This window comes from Podarcis filfolensis (assembly GCF_964270895.1).
Source record: "Podarcis filfolensis genome assembly, chromosome: 4".
Taxonomy (NCBI): Eukaryota; Metazoa; Chordata; class Lepidosauria; order Squamata; family Lacertidae; genus Podarcis; species Podarcis filfolensis.
This window is the reverse complement of record NC_139607.1, coordinates 11,425,468-11,440,387: the sequence shown is the minus strand read 5'-3', so window position 1 is coordinate 11,440,387 and position 14,920 is coordinate 11,425,468. Positions and strand designations below refer to the sequence as shown.

At 42.1% G+C, this 14,920-nt stretch overlaps 1 protein-coding gene across 1 annotated transcript in view; it reads right to left on the bottom strand.

Annotated features, from left to right (window-relative positions):
• Positions 1–14,920, bottom strand: part of ABCC4 (ATP binding cassette subfamily C member 4 (PEL blood group)) — a 153,194-nt gene that overhangs the window by 39,071 nt on the left and 99,203 nt on the right. Inside the window, exons 21-25 of the mRNA XM_083610412.1 lie at positions 8,151–8,301; positions 6,353–6,472; positions 4,291–4,401; positions 3,583–3,683; positions 2,449–2,640 (exon numbers count right to left, since the gene is read on the bottom strand). Coding sequence (XP_083466538.1) covers positions 2,449–2,640; positions 3,583–3,683; positions 4,291–4,401; positions 6,353–6,472; positions 8,151–8,301 — 675 coding nt within the window. The remainder of the gene's footprint in view (positions 1–2,448; positions 2,641–3,582; positions 3,684–4,290; positions 4,402–6,352; positions 6,473–8,150; positions 8,302–14,920) is intronic.

Genomic DNA, 14,920 nt, shown 5'->3' with positions numbered 1-14,920 from the left:
AGGCAGTCTGTAGGAAAGGCTTTGGAGAAGGTACAAGTAAGAAAGGAAAACAATCTATAGTTTGCAAAGGGTGCCACTATTGCAATGGTGCCCTTGAGATCTGTTTCTTGGTGCCAGCAATGCCTCTGCAGGCCTGCCCGTGCCCCACTGCCTCCTTGGGGATGAGTTGGTGAGGGTGGCTAACTCTGTCTCACTTACTCTTCTAGCATTATGTGCTTTCCAAGTCTAGGATTGATTCTACTGGAGCCGAATGTTGGAGAGAGATGGTGTGAAAAAACACTTGCTCAAAAATCTGAATGCACCCTTGGGCCTTAAAAAAAAGAAAGAAAGAGTCTGGATTTGATATCCCGCTTTATCATTACCCTAAGTAGTCTCAAAGCAGCTAACAATCTCCTTCCCCTTCCTCCCCCACAACAAACACTCTGTGAGGTGAGTGGGGCTGAGAGACTTCAGAGAAGTGTGAGTAGCCCAAGGTCACCCAGCAGCTGCATGTGGAGGAGCGGGGAATCGAACCCGGTTCACCAAATTACGAGTCCACCGCTCTGAACCACTACACCACACTGGCTCTCAGTGTGGCAACTCCTGATAATATTACTGCTATGCCCTATTAATAATAAAAATAATAGCAAGCATAATGATAATGATAATAATTGACTGCATCTCTTCTTTATGATGGCAAAGAAACAATAACCCTCTTCTTTTAGCAATGAAAACGTAAAAGAAAACCAAGCAGAGCAAGAAATGCAGGCAGCACTGAGCCACTGCCTAAGCAACAAATTCTCTCTCTTATTTCTCATCCTTTATTTTGTTTGTTTCTTCCCGTGAAATGCAAATCTTCTTATCCGCTATTAGAATGGCTTATTACCCCAGCAAGTGAGCTGGGCCCAAAGGCAAGTAGGAGTATGAAAGAGATAAACAGACGCACTGCATAAAAACCTCAAGAGCTTCAACTCCCACCCAGCTTGTTCCCATGAAGTCATCTCTCTGCAAATAAAAGACAAGCTGGAAATTTTTTCGTAAGGAAAATCATTCTTTTTCAGAAATCAATTGGGAGTTAGGGGGATGAGAAAGCATTTTAGATATGCAGGAATATGTGGTCACCAGAGGTGCCCAATGGGGCATCTAATATAATCCACAATCCGGGGAAAAAGGTTATCTTACCCCTAAAAATCCCCACTATGAGATGTTTATCCAAGCTGTTTTTGAATTATTTCCAATGAATGGGAATCCATTAGCTCCCTATTCAATTACTGAACTGCTCTTAAGTCTCTATTGCTCTACTTTCCTGAACTTAAAACCCACTGCTCCTTGTCTGTCCCCAGCAAAAAGAGATGCCTAAGTGATAGCCCTCTATTCTGGCATGTGCCCCCCCCAAACCCTTATATAATAGCACAAGAGAAAACTGGTAGATCTGTCTTCGGCTTACAATACTCTTAATTTGTATCCAGTAAAAGATGAGGCTTTTTCTACTGATGCACAGGGTCTTTTCGGGATTTCCTTTACTTTCTTGGGCTCCATGATCACTGCAGATGGTGACAGCAGCCGCAAAATTAAAAGAAGCCTGCTTCTTGGGGGAAAAGCAATGGCAAACCTAGACAGCATCTTAAAAAGCAGAGACATCACCTTGCCAGCAAAGGTCCGTATAGTTAAAGCTATGGTTTTCCCAGTAGTGATGTATGGAAGTGAGAGCTGGACCATAAAGAAGGTTGATCGCTGAAGAATTGGTGCTTTTGAATTATGGTGCTGGAGGAGACTCTTGAGAGTCCCATGGACTGCAAGAAGATCAAACCTATCCATTCTGAAGGAAATCAGCCCTGAGTGCTCACTGGAAGGACAGATCCTGAAGCTGAGGCTCCAATACTTTGGCCACCTCATAAGAAGAGAAGACTCCCTGGAAAAGACCCTGATGTTGGGAAAGATGGAGGGCACAAGGAGAAGGGGACGACAGAGGACGAGATGGTTGGACAGTGTTCTCGAAGCTACCAACATGAGTTTGACCAAACTGCGGGAGGCAGTGGAAGACAGGAGTGCCTGGCGTGCTCTGGTCCATGGGGTCACGAAGGGTCGGACACGACTAAACAACAAGTAGTCCCATAGATGGGTGCAGACCCCAAAGTCCCCTGAAAATCAAGGGCCTTCCAGAGCAGCAGTGATGCACAAAGTCTGTTGTCAACTGGTAAAATTAGCCACTCTCATAAGGAGAGAATTAGAGTCTTGGGGAAGAAAGTATCACACTGAGTGAAACTTTCACTTAGAAGGGACCCATTTCTTGGGGGGGATGAATGTCTATCTAGGAAGCTTTCCCCATAAGTTCCACCCATATGGCCCACAGTGTGTAGGGAAAGAAGCTGGATCCCAACATTCGTAGGGTCACAGCTTCACAATGCCCGGATCACATGAGTCTCAAGATCCATTTTACCTGGGTGACCAAAAACAAAAAAAATGTACCTTTTCTTTTGACTTCACTACAGCAGACAAATGTCTCAGTACCAAAGGACCATCTATGGTGTAAGCAAAGTTCACATTTTCAAACACAACAACACCTTCGCTTGGCCAATCCGGTGGTGGATGCTTGTTTGTCTCCCAAGGTGCTTCCTTGTCAAGTTCTGTATATTCCAGGACTCTTTCTACTGATATCATCTGGAACAAAGCAAGAAATCCAAATGCACGTCAACAACCCTGTCTGCAATTACAGAAGCTGATTCAAGGAATTAATTTTCTAGTCACCAGTATTGGATTCTCAAATCCACAACTTCTCTTGCAACCTGAATGCTTTGGTTTCCACCACCCTCTCCTTCCTCCATAATTGTACCAGTCAGTGCTAGTGTTTCTACCACTAAGAAAGGGCAGAAAATGATGGTTTATATGGTTTCCAAAAGACTTTTGCCACTTCTCTTGACAACTGTTTCCAAATTCCTTAAATGGATGAAATAATGATGCTGTGATCCCCTAAGATGAGCATTATCTTTTCATTAACCCATTATCTTTTAACATCTATCAAATCCTCAAGCCTCAGAGAAGTGGACTGTTCTTCAGTTCCGTTTTACAGATATCTAACCAGGGCAGGTAAATTCCAAAGACCTTACACATTCTGATGTATCGGCACCTAAACTTGAACCTTAACCTATTTCTCCTCAGTCTGAATTTGTCTGTTTGTTTTTGTTTATTAAATATATATCCCATCTTTCCTCCCCAAAGGTGCCAAGGGCTCAGTTTTCTGATTCCCACTCCCACATCATGATGGCTTATATTCTAGACAGCCATAAGTCAGTCCCTTTAGCAGCCTAACCATTTTGCATTATATTACTGTAATCTATAAACTAGGAATTCAAACTACAAGCCTGCTGTATCAGTATCAGCAACTACAGGAGTAATTTTAACATTATATTTTCCAGCTTGCATATCTTCAAGCAATTATTATGTTACTAAACAAGCAATTATTGTGTTACTATGCAAAACTCAAAAAGCATGTATTATAGTGTATATAACATTGTGCTTTGGAAAGCAGTGGCATTTAACTGCAATGCCCAAGCCACACAAAAAGTATTTTAAAAGCTTCCAATTGGAACTAATGGATATTACCAGGTTCTCGACTTCAGCGCTTTGCCGAACTCCCCACTGAAATGTTCCCATGAGCGTGATTGAGTAGGACAAAGCTAAACCAACCTGCCCCGCATCTAGAGCTATACCGAGGAAAAAAGAAGGAAAGTTTCAAAACTTTTATACAAACTTTTTAATTTAATATGCACAACTTGCAGACTTAACATACAGAATAAGAGAACAAGAAGAGCATGCATTTAAAGAAGATCAGAAAACGTTTATGGAAAATAATTGTGTACAACTGAAAACGCTAGCAGCATTCAGGTAAATTCAACAGTGTAAATAATTTTTGATGGATGTAATAATGGAAAACCGATTGGTATAGTTTTTGTAAAATATGCAGGGATATAAGATATGCAAAATGAACCATGAGGGGGAAAAGAAGCAAAGTCATTGATATTCTAAGTATGTAAAATGTTTAACTGAGATTGTAAAGCAGAAAATGTAATAAAAATCTTATTAAATAAGAAAGAAACTTAAAATCTATCATCACGAGAGACATGTTGGTAGGGTCTTCACTTATAATACCACAAAGCCATATCACTTTTGAACACAGATGTCCCATTACAGATGTCTGACTTTCGGGCAGAGAATAATTCACTCAGCTGTTGGCTTTAGCACGATTAGAGGAAAATGATAACGCAAATCAAGTCTTGGAAGAGTAGCTGCTACTCCAGCGAATATACTCACTATGAGCAAGGAGCAAAGAAGCAAAGGCAACCACAACCACAAAGATGGCACAGATGGCGTCCAGGCGTACGGCAAACCATCGAGAGGTCGTCAAAAATAAGAACCAAGCCTCTAAAAAAGAAAGAAGAAAATAAAAAGGAGGGGGAATGTTTATGTCAAAGGCCAAGTCATACTCTTAAGAACAGTTAAGCCTGAGAAACTTTAGGACCACACTAATATCAATGGGGCATCTTTAGCCAGGAAGTCTTTTGTGTTATGAGTCTACCAGTATACATTACAATACATGTCTCTGTTTGTTACCAGACAGAATACAGTGGTACCTCGGGTTAAGTACTTAATTCGTTCTGTTCTTAACCTGAAAGTGTTCTTAACCTGAGGTCCCACTTTAGCTAATGAGGCCTCCTGCTGCCGCCACGCCGCCAGAGCACGATTTCTGTTCTCATCCTGAAGCAAAGTTCTTAACCCGAGGTACTATTTCTGGGTTAGCGGAGTCTGTAACCTGAAGCGTATGTAACCTGAAGCCTATGTAACCCGAGGTACCACTGTATTCCAATTTGGTTGTCCAGGCAAATTATAAAATTCTAAATAGCAACTTTCCTTGAAGTAATAAAGGATGATCTGCAAGTGCGAGAATTTTGACACAAGCTGACCTGATCCATTCCTCTCAGACTAATGTGTATGCCACACATCTCCAATTTCTGCAGTGCAGTTCCTGATTTTTTTAAAAAAGTATCAAAATGCATTCTAGAGTGCATATTTTTAGATAAATACTTTTAAAAATGACATACGGTGGTACCTATGGTTAAGAACTTAATTCGTTCTGGAGATCCGTTCTTAACCTGAAACTGTTCTTAACCTGAGGTACGACTTTAGCTAATGGGGCCTCCTGCTGCCGCTGAGTGATTTCTGTTCTCATCCTGAAGTAAAGTTCTTAACCCAAGGTACTACTTCTGGGTTAGCGGAGTCTGTAACCTGAAGTGTTTGTAACTCAAAGCATTTGTAACCCTAGGTACAATACATATTAAAATGTATGTTTTTGTGCAGATGGTACTTGTAGACTAACACAGAAATGAGATGGAACAGACTTACGAATGAACACATTTGGAAGAGTCAGGGGCCAGAAATCCCGAAATCCCTCCCTACCTGCAACACAATATTGCAGTATATCCCAAACCCCTAAGACAGGGGTCTGCAACCTTTAAGACAAAAAGAGCCACTTGGACCCGTTTCCGAAGAAAAAAAAAATGGGAGCCGCAAAACTCGTCATTATAAAAATAACTTTTTTGTCACTTTTTATTATTATTTCTTTGTTTGACCCCTCAGAATTACTCCTCCTCATACAAATAAACGTTAAATTAACAAGTTACCTTTTTGTGTGTGTGTGTTCTTCACTCCCCTTCAAAACAGTGACCAGCGTACATGCCCCGTTTCAATGCAGTGACCAGCGTACATGCCCCTTACAATGTAGCAGGCGGGCGGGCAGGTGACGTCGGGACGGTGAGTGACTAACGCACGCACCGCCCCCATGCGACGTCACAGCCAGTACAGCGCCCGCCACAGTGGGGAGTGTCGGGGCGCGCAATGCGCCTCCTCCCCTCGCTAGTATCCGCCCCGGAGCCGCGGCAAAGGTGTAAAAGAGCCACATGCGGCTCCGGAGCCGCGGGTTGCAGACCCCTGAACTAAGGGAAGTGCTCCTGTTGAGGGCTTCAGTCAATCTGGAACAGGATCCTTGCAATGATTTTCAAGCATCAGAGGCTGGATGAGATTCTAGGAGTGGGAAAGGGATAAAGGGCAGTTGATAGACTCCAACTCCCATCAGCCTTAGCCAGCATGTTATTGGTCAAGGATGATGGGAGTTGTAGTCCAACAAAAGCTGAAGAGAAACAGGTTCCCCCATGCTTGTGCTAAAGGGTTGTCAGTCTCAAAGTAAGAATTTAATAGCTAGGTAGCTATAAAATTCTTACTCTTCACCTGCATCTTGAGTAGTACAGCTCAGCAGAAGCTTTGCGACTCAATTCCACCAAACTGCAAAATATTTATTTTATTTTTATTTTTTTCAAACCTGTGTGAAGATCTTGATGAGCATCAAATAATTCTTGGAATCTTTGCTCTGCTTTAAAAGCACGAATAGTCCAAAGTCCCTGGAGCGATGATGACAAATGAGAGAACACGGGGCTTCGAGCTGCAAGATGAGGGGTTAAATGATACCATCATTCTCAACTAAGAGTACTATCTGAATAAATGTATGGTATTTATTACTCAGTTATATAAAAGAGAGAGAAAGAGGGTTTTCCTCCAAGGTTATGTTAACCATGCTTATCACTGATAAAGTATTCTGTGATTCAGAATTCTCAAGAACGGACTGCTTTAATTTATACCAAGTCACATAATTGTGAAACTTATTGGGTTACATCTTACCGGTGAGAATGTTATACTGTTTGGTACATGGGTAACACAGCCTCCAGTCAGAGAAACCTGGGTGGGCTGCTGATTAGTTGAGTGTACCCGCTTACTTTACAAGATAGAGGCAGAAGTAGCATCAGGAGGACATCCCAAGAGCATTTTTAGCAGTAAAGAGGAGAACACAGAGCGTGAAGAAGCCATGTCAATCGACCAGTGAGGAGAACTGAACCCAAGCTGAAGGCAACTTCAGAGCTTGTGCCAAGTGCATCCATCTTGGCACCCCAACTTTACATGTGCTTCAATGGCAAGGGTCATCAAATTTAGGGGTGGCTTTGATGGCCACCCCTGACCTTGCACTGTACCTTATACACGCTGTGGTCTAAACCACTGAGCCTCTTGGGCTTGCCGATCAGAAGGTTGGTGGTTTGAATCCACACGATGGGGTGAGCTCCTGTTGCTCTGTCCCAGCTTCTGCCAACCTAACAGTTCGAAAGCACATCAGTGCAAGTAGATAAATAGATACCGCTGCGGCGGGAAGATAAATGGTGTTTCCATGAGCTCTGGCTTACGTCACAGTGTTCCGTTGTGCCAGAAGAGGTTTAGTCATGCTGGCCACATGACCCAGAAAGCTGTCTGTGGACAAACGCTGGCTTCCTTGGCTGAAAGCAAGATGAGCGCCACAACCCCATAGTTGCCTTTGACTGGACTTAACTGTCCAGGGGTCCTTTAGCTTTTTACCTTACACAGGTACTGTTAAGTGCCGCATTATATTTGAGTTTTTGCACAACATAAAAGGCACTTCTGAAACTTCAGTGAAATATGGTGCAAGCTTAGCACTCATTTCCATGTTTTTTGTTCCCAGGAAAAAAAAAAGCTTATTGAAAATAATATTAAAATGAGTGCCAAACCTGTACCACTACAGTTCCGGAAGTGGCTTTTATCTTGCGTGAAAGCTCGAATATAACAGTAAGGGAAACATCATGAAAATGGAATAAGAGGTCATGTGAATCCAGCCATACTTAGAAGACCCAGTAGTGGTGGTGTTGTTTGTTCTGGGCCTAGAAGCAGAATGTTACATGACCTACCGTATTTTTCGCTCTATAACACGTACCCGACCATAACACGCACGTAGTTTTTAGAGGAGGAAAATCTGTAGGCATGCCACCCGTAGGCATTCCCTCCATAACACGCACAGACATTTCCCCTTACTTTTTAGGAGGAAAAAAGTGAGTGTTATGGTGCAAAAAATACGGTATTTAACAGCTGTCGCAACAACACAGAAACAAGTGAACAAGAAGCATTTGAAAATCATCATCAAGGCACTCCTCAGTTTTCCCAAAAAAGGAAGGGGAGAGAAACCAATACTGTCCTTGAGTTATGGGCAAAACTTTTAAGCCTCTTGCACTCTTAAACGATGCCTAAATCTTTTAAAAACAAGCCGTATCAATAATACATACTTGTAGATTCCAAACGTTTAATGTCTCTCGATGTATCCAAGAAATACCGTCGAAGAAAGATAAAAAGAATGAAGAGTGGAATTAAAGGGACGAGAATCCAGGGAATCACTCCAATTGCCACTGCCACCACGCCACATATCTGAAGCAAAGTCTGCAACAACCAAATCACAAATGGAGCCCAGTTATTTTCTCAACCCCAAAGTCTTTATTATAATATAAAAAATACTGTACTCCTGCTTTTTTTAAACAAACAAACAAACAAAAGAAATCCTAAGGAACTTATGAGGCCTTCCAAAAACATACGTGCTCCCATTGGGCAACAAAATTGAGCCAGACTAAATTTCCAAACGTTACAACACTGTGGAATATTTTAGGCCTTTAAAATTTCCAATTCCCCATTGAAGTCGCTGAACTCCTAGCGATTATAGGCTGCAATATTTAGAAACAAAGAGCTGTCAAAGGGGAAGCAATACTATGCAGAATGAGATGCATACAACTAAAGTCTCACTGGGATCAAAGCAAAACAGGAGGAGAAAACTGTTAAGATGACTAACAGATGTCTGACTCCATCTTCGAAAGGTGCTTTAGATCAGCCCATGACACCTTATTATTATCATCACATTTATGACAGGGCGGATCACCGTAATGTAGTGCATGCATTTTGGAAAGTCAAAATTGCATACAAATGAACTCTTAATGAAGTAGTCTCAAAAAGGCAGACATAGTTATGCATAGGTGGCGACCAAGCCTTGTGTAGTTAAGGCACCTAATTGCCCGATTTCCCAACAACTCTTTAACCTATGCAAATACAACAACATCCTTGGAAGCACACCTTGCATCACGGCAGTGAAAGGTCCAGAATTTGATGGGCCATGATTAAAATAAATAAAAGGAGGAATCGGCTCCCTTGACTTTCTCTAACTTGCCCCCCCCCCGGCCTAGCCTTTTCACTACTGAAAGTATTTGAGTAGGCACTGGAAGTGCAATTCAAGGTTAATTTAGAAGGTCCAGCTCAGGCACAATAAATTCGGAAATTTCAATGGAAAATCCAAAACAATTCCGCTTAAAAAAAAAAAAAAGCAGCTCATTTCACATGGAAGACGGAGCAAGTTTTCTCCTTCTCTGAAGAGTAGGACTCGAACCAATGGCTTCAAGTTACAAGAAAGGAGATTCTGACTAAATATCAGGAAGAACTTTCTGACAGTAAGAGCTGTTCGACAGTGGAACAGATTCCCACAAGAGGTGGTGGACTCTTGCTTCCTTGGAGGTTTTAAATAATAATAATGATGATAATGATGATGATGATGATGATGATGATGATGATGATGATGATATATTTATACCCCGCCCATCTGGCTGAGTTTCCCCAGCCACTCTGGGCAGCTCCCAAAAGAATGTGAGAAACACAATAAAACATCAAACATTAAAAACATCCCTAAACAGGACTGCCTTCAGATGTCTTCTAAAAGTCAGATAGTTGTTTATCTCCTTAACATCTGATGGGAGGACGTTCCACAGGGTGGGCGCCACTACCGAGAAGGCCCTGTGCCTGGTTCATTGTAACCTCACTTCTCGCAGCGAGGTAACTGCCAGAAGGCCCTCTGAGCTGGGCCTCAGTGTCTGGGCTGAACGATGGGAGTGAAGACACTCCTTTTAAGCAGAGGCTGGATGGCCATCTGTCCTGGATGCTTTAGCTTGGGGTCCCTTCCAACTCTTACGCACAGGTCAGGTCAGACAAAAACTATCTGCATCCCTCTGCTCTTCTCAAGGAGGTGCTTAAGAACTTAAGAAGAGCTTTATTGGACCAGACCAAAAGGTCTACTGGTCTACCATCCTATTCTCACAACGGCCAAACAGACAGGAGGATAAACAGAACAGGACTTCAACAGCAGCCTCTTACTTGTGCTCTTCATCTTCTGCTAACCAACCCATAATTTTCATGGTTGACGGGGAGGGGGGCAAATATTTGCTGCTATCAATGCTACTCCTTTAAATCTACTGGAAGGTTTGCCTATCAGTCAGTGTATCACTTTTAAATCTCATGAAAAGCAAGTGAAAAGACTTCTAAAATCCGTTAAAAGATGTGCACATAAACCTAGCAGCACATTTTAGAAGACTTTAGAGCGGGGGGGAAATGTTTGCCAGAGATAAAGTCTTGTTCCCAGATTGGTTTAGCTTATTTATGCATATTTATGCTGTTAAGACGCCACACCGGTAAACACATCTCGGCAATTCAAATTATGCTTAAAGATCGCCCTCCCTCCTTTGAATCAAAAAGTGAAATCTGCCGTCTCTTTTTGCCAAACAGAAAAAAGTACTTTGTTTGTAAGCACATAAGTCATATCTATAGTATATCAATAGTTTAAGGCAATCTGGAAGATTTGTACTTATCACCATTTAGAAGAGGATTGTTACACTCCCTGACTGACAGGAGAATTAAAAGATTTGTAGTAGCTGAGAAGGTGTTAGAAATGTTAATGACCTTGCTTGGTCTTTTCTTCCTGCCTCCACAATCTTCTTGTCAGGAGACTGTGCAACGATGGTGGAGATTTTGTACACAAACACACACACTTTTTGAAAAGGATAGGGCTAGTGTCCAATCCTGGCACCCAATGAAAAGTGGGCATGTTTTAAGGGGTGTGTGTCTGATGCAGAACAGGAACTGAGCAGGAAGAGCAAAGAGACCCTTGTGCATTGTGGATTTCTGAGGTGAGACCTTTCATGGTGCCACAGGAGATACCAGCAGGCACACTGGTACCTGTGGGCACTGTGTTGGTGACCTCTGGGTTACATCTACACACACAATCCCAAGGAGACAAGACGAGATGGAAGGGACCTTCTGTCGGTAGTGTGCTATGCTATATAAGTTTCTCCATACGAGCCCACCCAACGTCAGATTTGAAGATCATTTCTACTCCGGTTCATCTCACAGAACTGCTATGAGAGGTGTCCATGCTCTGTCCCCAAATCCCCTGAACTCCAAAAAGGAGTTGTTTAAATAACAAGAATGGCATTTTTCCTTCTCCCTGCCTGCTCGTTTCACAGTAAAAGAAAAATGACAGAGGCCAATGAGAGGCCGGTCTACAATAAATCAATAGGGGGCTTCTGTTCTTATGGATTAAGCAAATCCACACACAAGCATCAAGTAATGCATTTACCTTATAAACTATATTAAAAAAGAGAGGAATGTGAATGTAATCATTATCAAAAATTGTATAAGTCTTCTTTGCCCATGAAAGAGGGCAAGCGGTTGGGGTAGAGCAGCACTTGGGAATCTCAAAATGACGAAGGCATTGTTAAGCTAAAAGAGGCCGGAATGCCTTCAACACACTTTCCCTGACATTTCCACACAATAAAATATAAGGGTCAGTGGTGTTGAAACAAACAGAGGCAGTTCCACTCATTTGCACTTATGAAAGCTAGTGACCCAAGCTATTATCGTCGTCTTAGGCACTTTTTGTCCTTAATATCCAGATGCAGCAGTTTTTCTCTCCCCCCCCCCTTTTTTTTGGGGGGGGGGGGAGAAAAATGACTGTGGCCACCTCGTTCGCATTTTCCTTTTCTTTGGCATTTTCACTTCATAAAGCTGCAGTCAATGTGTTTTTGTGTGTGGTGAGAAGGGAGTGACATTTCCAGTGGTGGTCTTGTCCACAGCCGACATTGGTGGCTCAAGTAGTCTCAGGATTACGTCTTTGTGTGTGATGAAAGGATATGAAAAGTCAGTTATTTAAACTCAGTCAAGCTGTTGATTTTGGGGAGGGGAAAAAAGGGGGTTTTCAATTCAGCTTGCTTCAATAAATCACTGGCCTTTTTTTTCTCTCTCTCTCCAAGGGCAGCTGCAGAGAGCACACAATGTTTCTCCAGAAACAAAGCAAAGTCTTGAGGTGGGCTTTAAAATAAAATAAAAAACCCAAACTCGACATTGAGGAGAAGGGGGGGGGGGGAAGAAATTAAAGTTGATGGACAAAATATTTTCAACTTTCTAAATTCCTATGGTCTAGAAGCTGGGTGACAAGATAACCTGCAGTTTTATTGATTGGATAATTTGTTTGTTACAATAAAAAAACCTATAAAATTATTCTTTAAAAATCAATATATAATACCGAGAGAGAGAGAGAGAGAGAGAGAGAGAGAGAGAGAGAGAGTGAGTTAGCAAGGCAAAACTAAAGGAAATGTGAAGAACTTGAGTTAAAATATTTGGCATAATTCAACAGCCAGTATTTTTCAAAGTGGCTAGCTAGGGTCAAAAGCTATCAAGGGTCCATCTACACAGTTCTCTTCAAGTTTAAGGCTGCAGGTCTAAACATGCTTACTGAAAATAGTGGCATTTCCTTCCAAGAAAACATACACAAAATTGCAGGTCACATCTAGACATTATGAAGTAAGGGTCTTTGCGAATATAAAACACACAATCCTTAAAAACAGACACAAATCCTATATATTAGTGTTTTGGAAGCAAGTACTTTATGAAAAATCTCTAGAGAAGCCCAATTAGAAGTCTCACCGAATACAATAATTTGTGCAATGTTGTACCGACTAACCGAGAGTAAGCCTCAGTGAACTCAATGGGGCTTACTTCCAAGTAGTTATGTTTGGGGACTGCATTCCAGGAAAGCTATCCAGTCTAATCAAATCAATTATTATACATGCATACAGCACAACAATGCGAGCAGGAAGCTTTACATTTTTCTCTTAAAAATCTATACCCTAACTCTGAAAAGAGCAAAAGCATCCCTGAGGTATTTGCAAGTTTGTTTTTCTTCCTCCAGTGCTCGCCTCGAAGTCTTCCAAGGCCTAGATAGGTCAAGCTTATTTGTGCAGAACTGAAATATGCAACTGCTAGTAAAGCAAAAAAGAGAAAAGGCTGGAATGCTTCTAAATGACCCTATGATAACTCGAAAATGGACCACTTCTTCAATGCAAATCCTCTCAAGAAAAGCTTCTGCACACAAAGTGAGAGGAACCAGTTACGGCATTGTTTATTGAGTTTCACTTGATTCCTCCTGACAACCATTTGAACAATGACTATTGGGAAATGTCCCTCAAAGAATCAACAACAATGGTAGAGGCTCAGAGCTTTTATACTTAGTTAATACTGATTTCTTTCTCTTCTCTTCTCTCTCTCTTCTTTAAGAAGGAGAAAATATTTCTTCCTGAAGGGATTAGAGGATGTCTTATAAAAAGACACCTGCAAACAAAACAAGTGACAAAAGATCTTTATCATATTCAATAAGAGTTATCCTTCGGACAAAGCTGGGCGTCTCTAGACATAAATAAACCAGCAACCCTTCGCAATTCGACTGAAAATACATCAACTAAAAATCAGCACTGCCAGCAATCGGGTGAAATATGGGGAGGAGTGATAAACAAATGGAAGACTGGCTGCGTCAGCTTTCGTGCATTTGAAAATATTTGAGAAGGAGTGGATATGAAGGGCAAGATTAAAACAAGCCTGAATGAGCCATTTGCATGGCAGTATGCAACTTTGTCCTTGCTGCCAAGGGCTCAGGGACCTCAAATGGAGAACTTCTTGACCTCAGATTAGCAAACCATGCATGCTTTGTCCACTTGGAGCCCTCTTCAGGCACAGAAGGGAACAGGAGCCAGAAACAAAGGTGACAGTGATTGGCAGGCTGTCTGAAGCCTGTGCCCTGGCCAAAATCGGTAGAAATATTGGTAAAGGGCAAATGCATTACGCTTGGTGTAGATGTGACCTAAATAATTATTAAGGGCAGGAATGGCCTGCTCCTCCTCTCTTAAGCACAACCAAAAGAGGGAGTAAGGAGATGAAATTTGGATTAGTGCTTCAAGTCTTGATGGGGTTACACTTCTCCTGAAGGAACAGGTTTGCAGCTGGGGAGTACTCCTGCATCCTTTGCTGTTGCTCAAGGCTCAGGTGGCCTCAGTAGCCCGGAGTGCCTTCCATCAGCTGGTGGCCCAGCTATGCCCCTACAGTATCTAGACAGGGATAGCCTAACTACTGTTGTCTATGCTCTGATAACCTCAAGGTTAGATTACCGCAATGCGTTATACATAGGGCTACCTCTGAAAATGGTTTGGAAACTTCAGCTGGTGCAGAATTCAGCGGCCAGGTTGTTCACGGGAGCAAGACGGTTTGAGCATATTACACCGATCCCGTTCCGACTGCACTGGCTGCAAATTAGTTTCCAGGCTCAATTCAAAGTGCTGGTTTCGACCTATAAAGCCTTAAACAGCTCAGGACTGCAATATCTCAAGGACCGCCTCTCTCCATATGGACCTACCCGGACCCTGAGATCATAATCTGCGGCCCTTCTTCATGTGCCTCCTCCTCAAGAGGTCTGGAGGGTGGCAACACGAGAACTGGCCTTCTCTGCAGTGGCTCCCCATCTGTGGAATGCTCTCCCCAGAGAAGTTTGCCTGGCGCCTTCATTATATACCTTTAGGCACCAGGCAAAAACGTTCCTTTTTAACCAGGACTTTGGTTGATCTGATTTACATCCAATACCCTTTAAAAAAAATAAAATGGGGGGGGGGGGCTATTGGATTGTTGTTTTTATTTTTATTATGTATTTTGTAGTTTTATATCTTGATTATATTCTGTGAACCACCCGGAGACCCCCGGGTATAGGGCAGTATATAAATTCTAATAATAGTAATAATAATAATATTAAATCAAGTACAAAGCAACTTGCTTGTTGTAGGAAAAGTCCATTGGCCTGAAGACAAAATTATAGCATTTTGCGTGTTATGATAATAATTTTATTATTTATACCCTGTATGGCTGGATT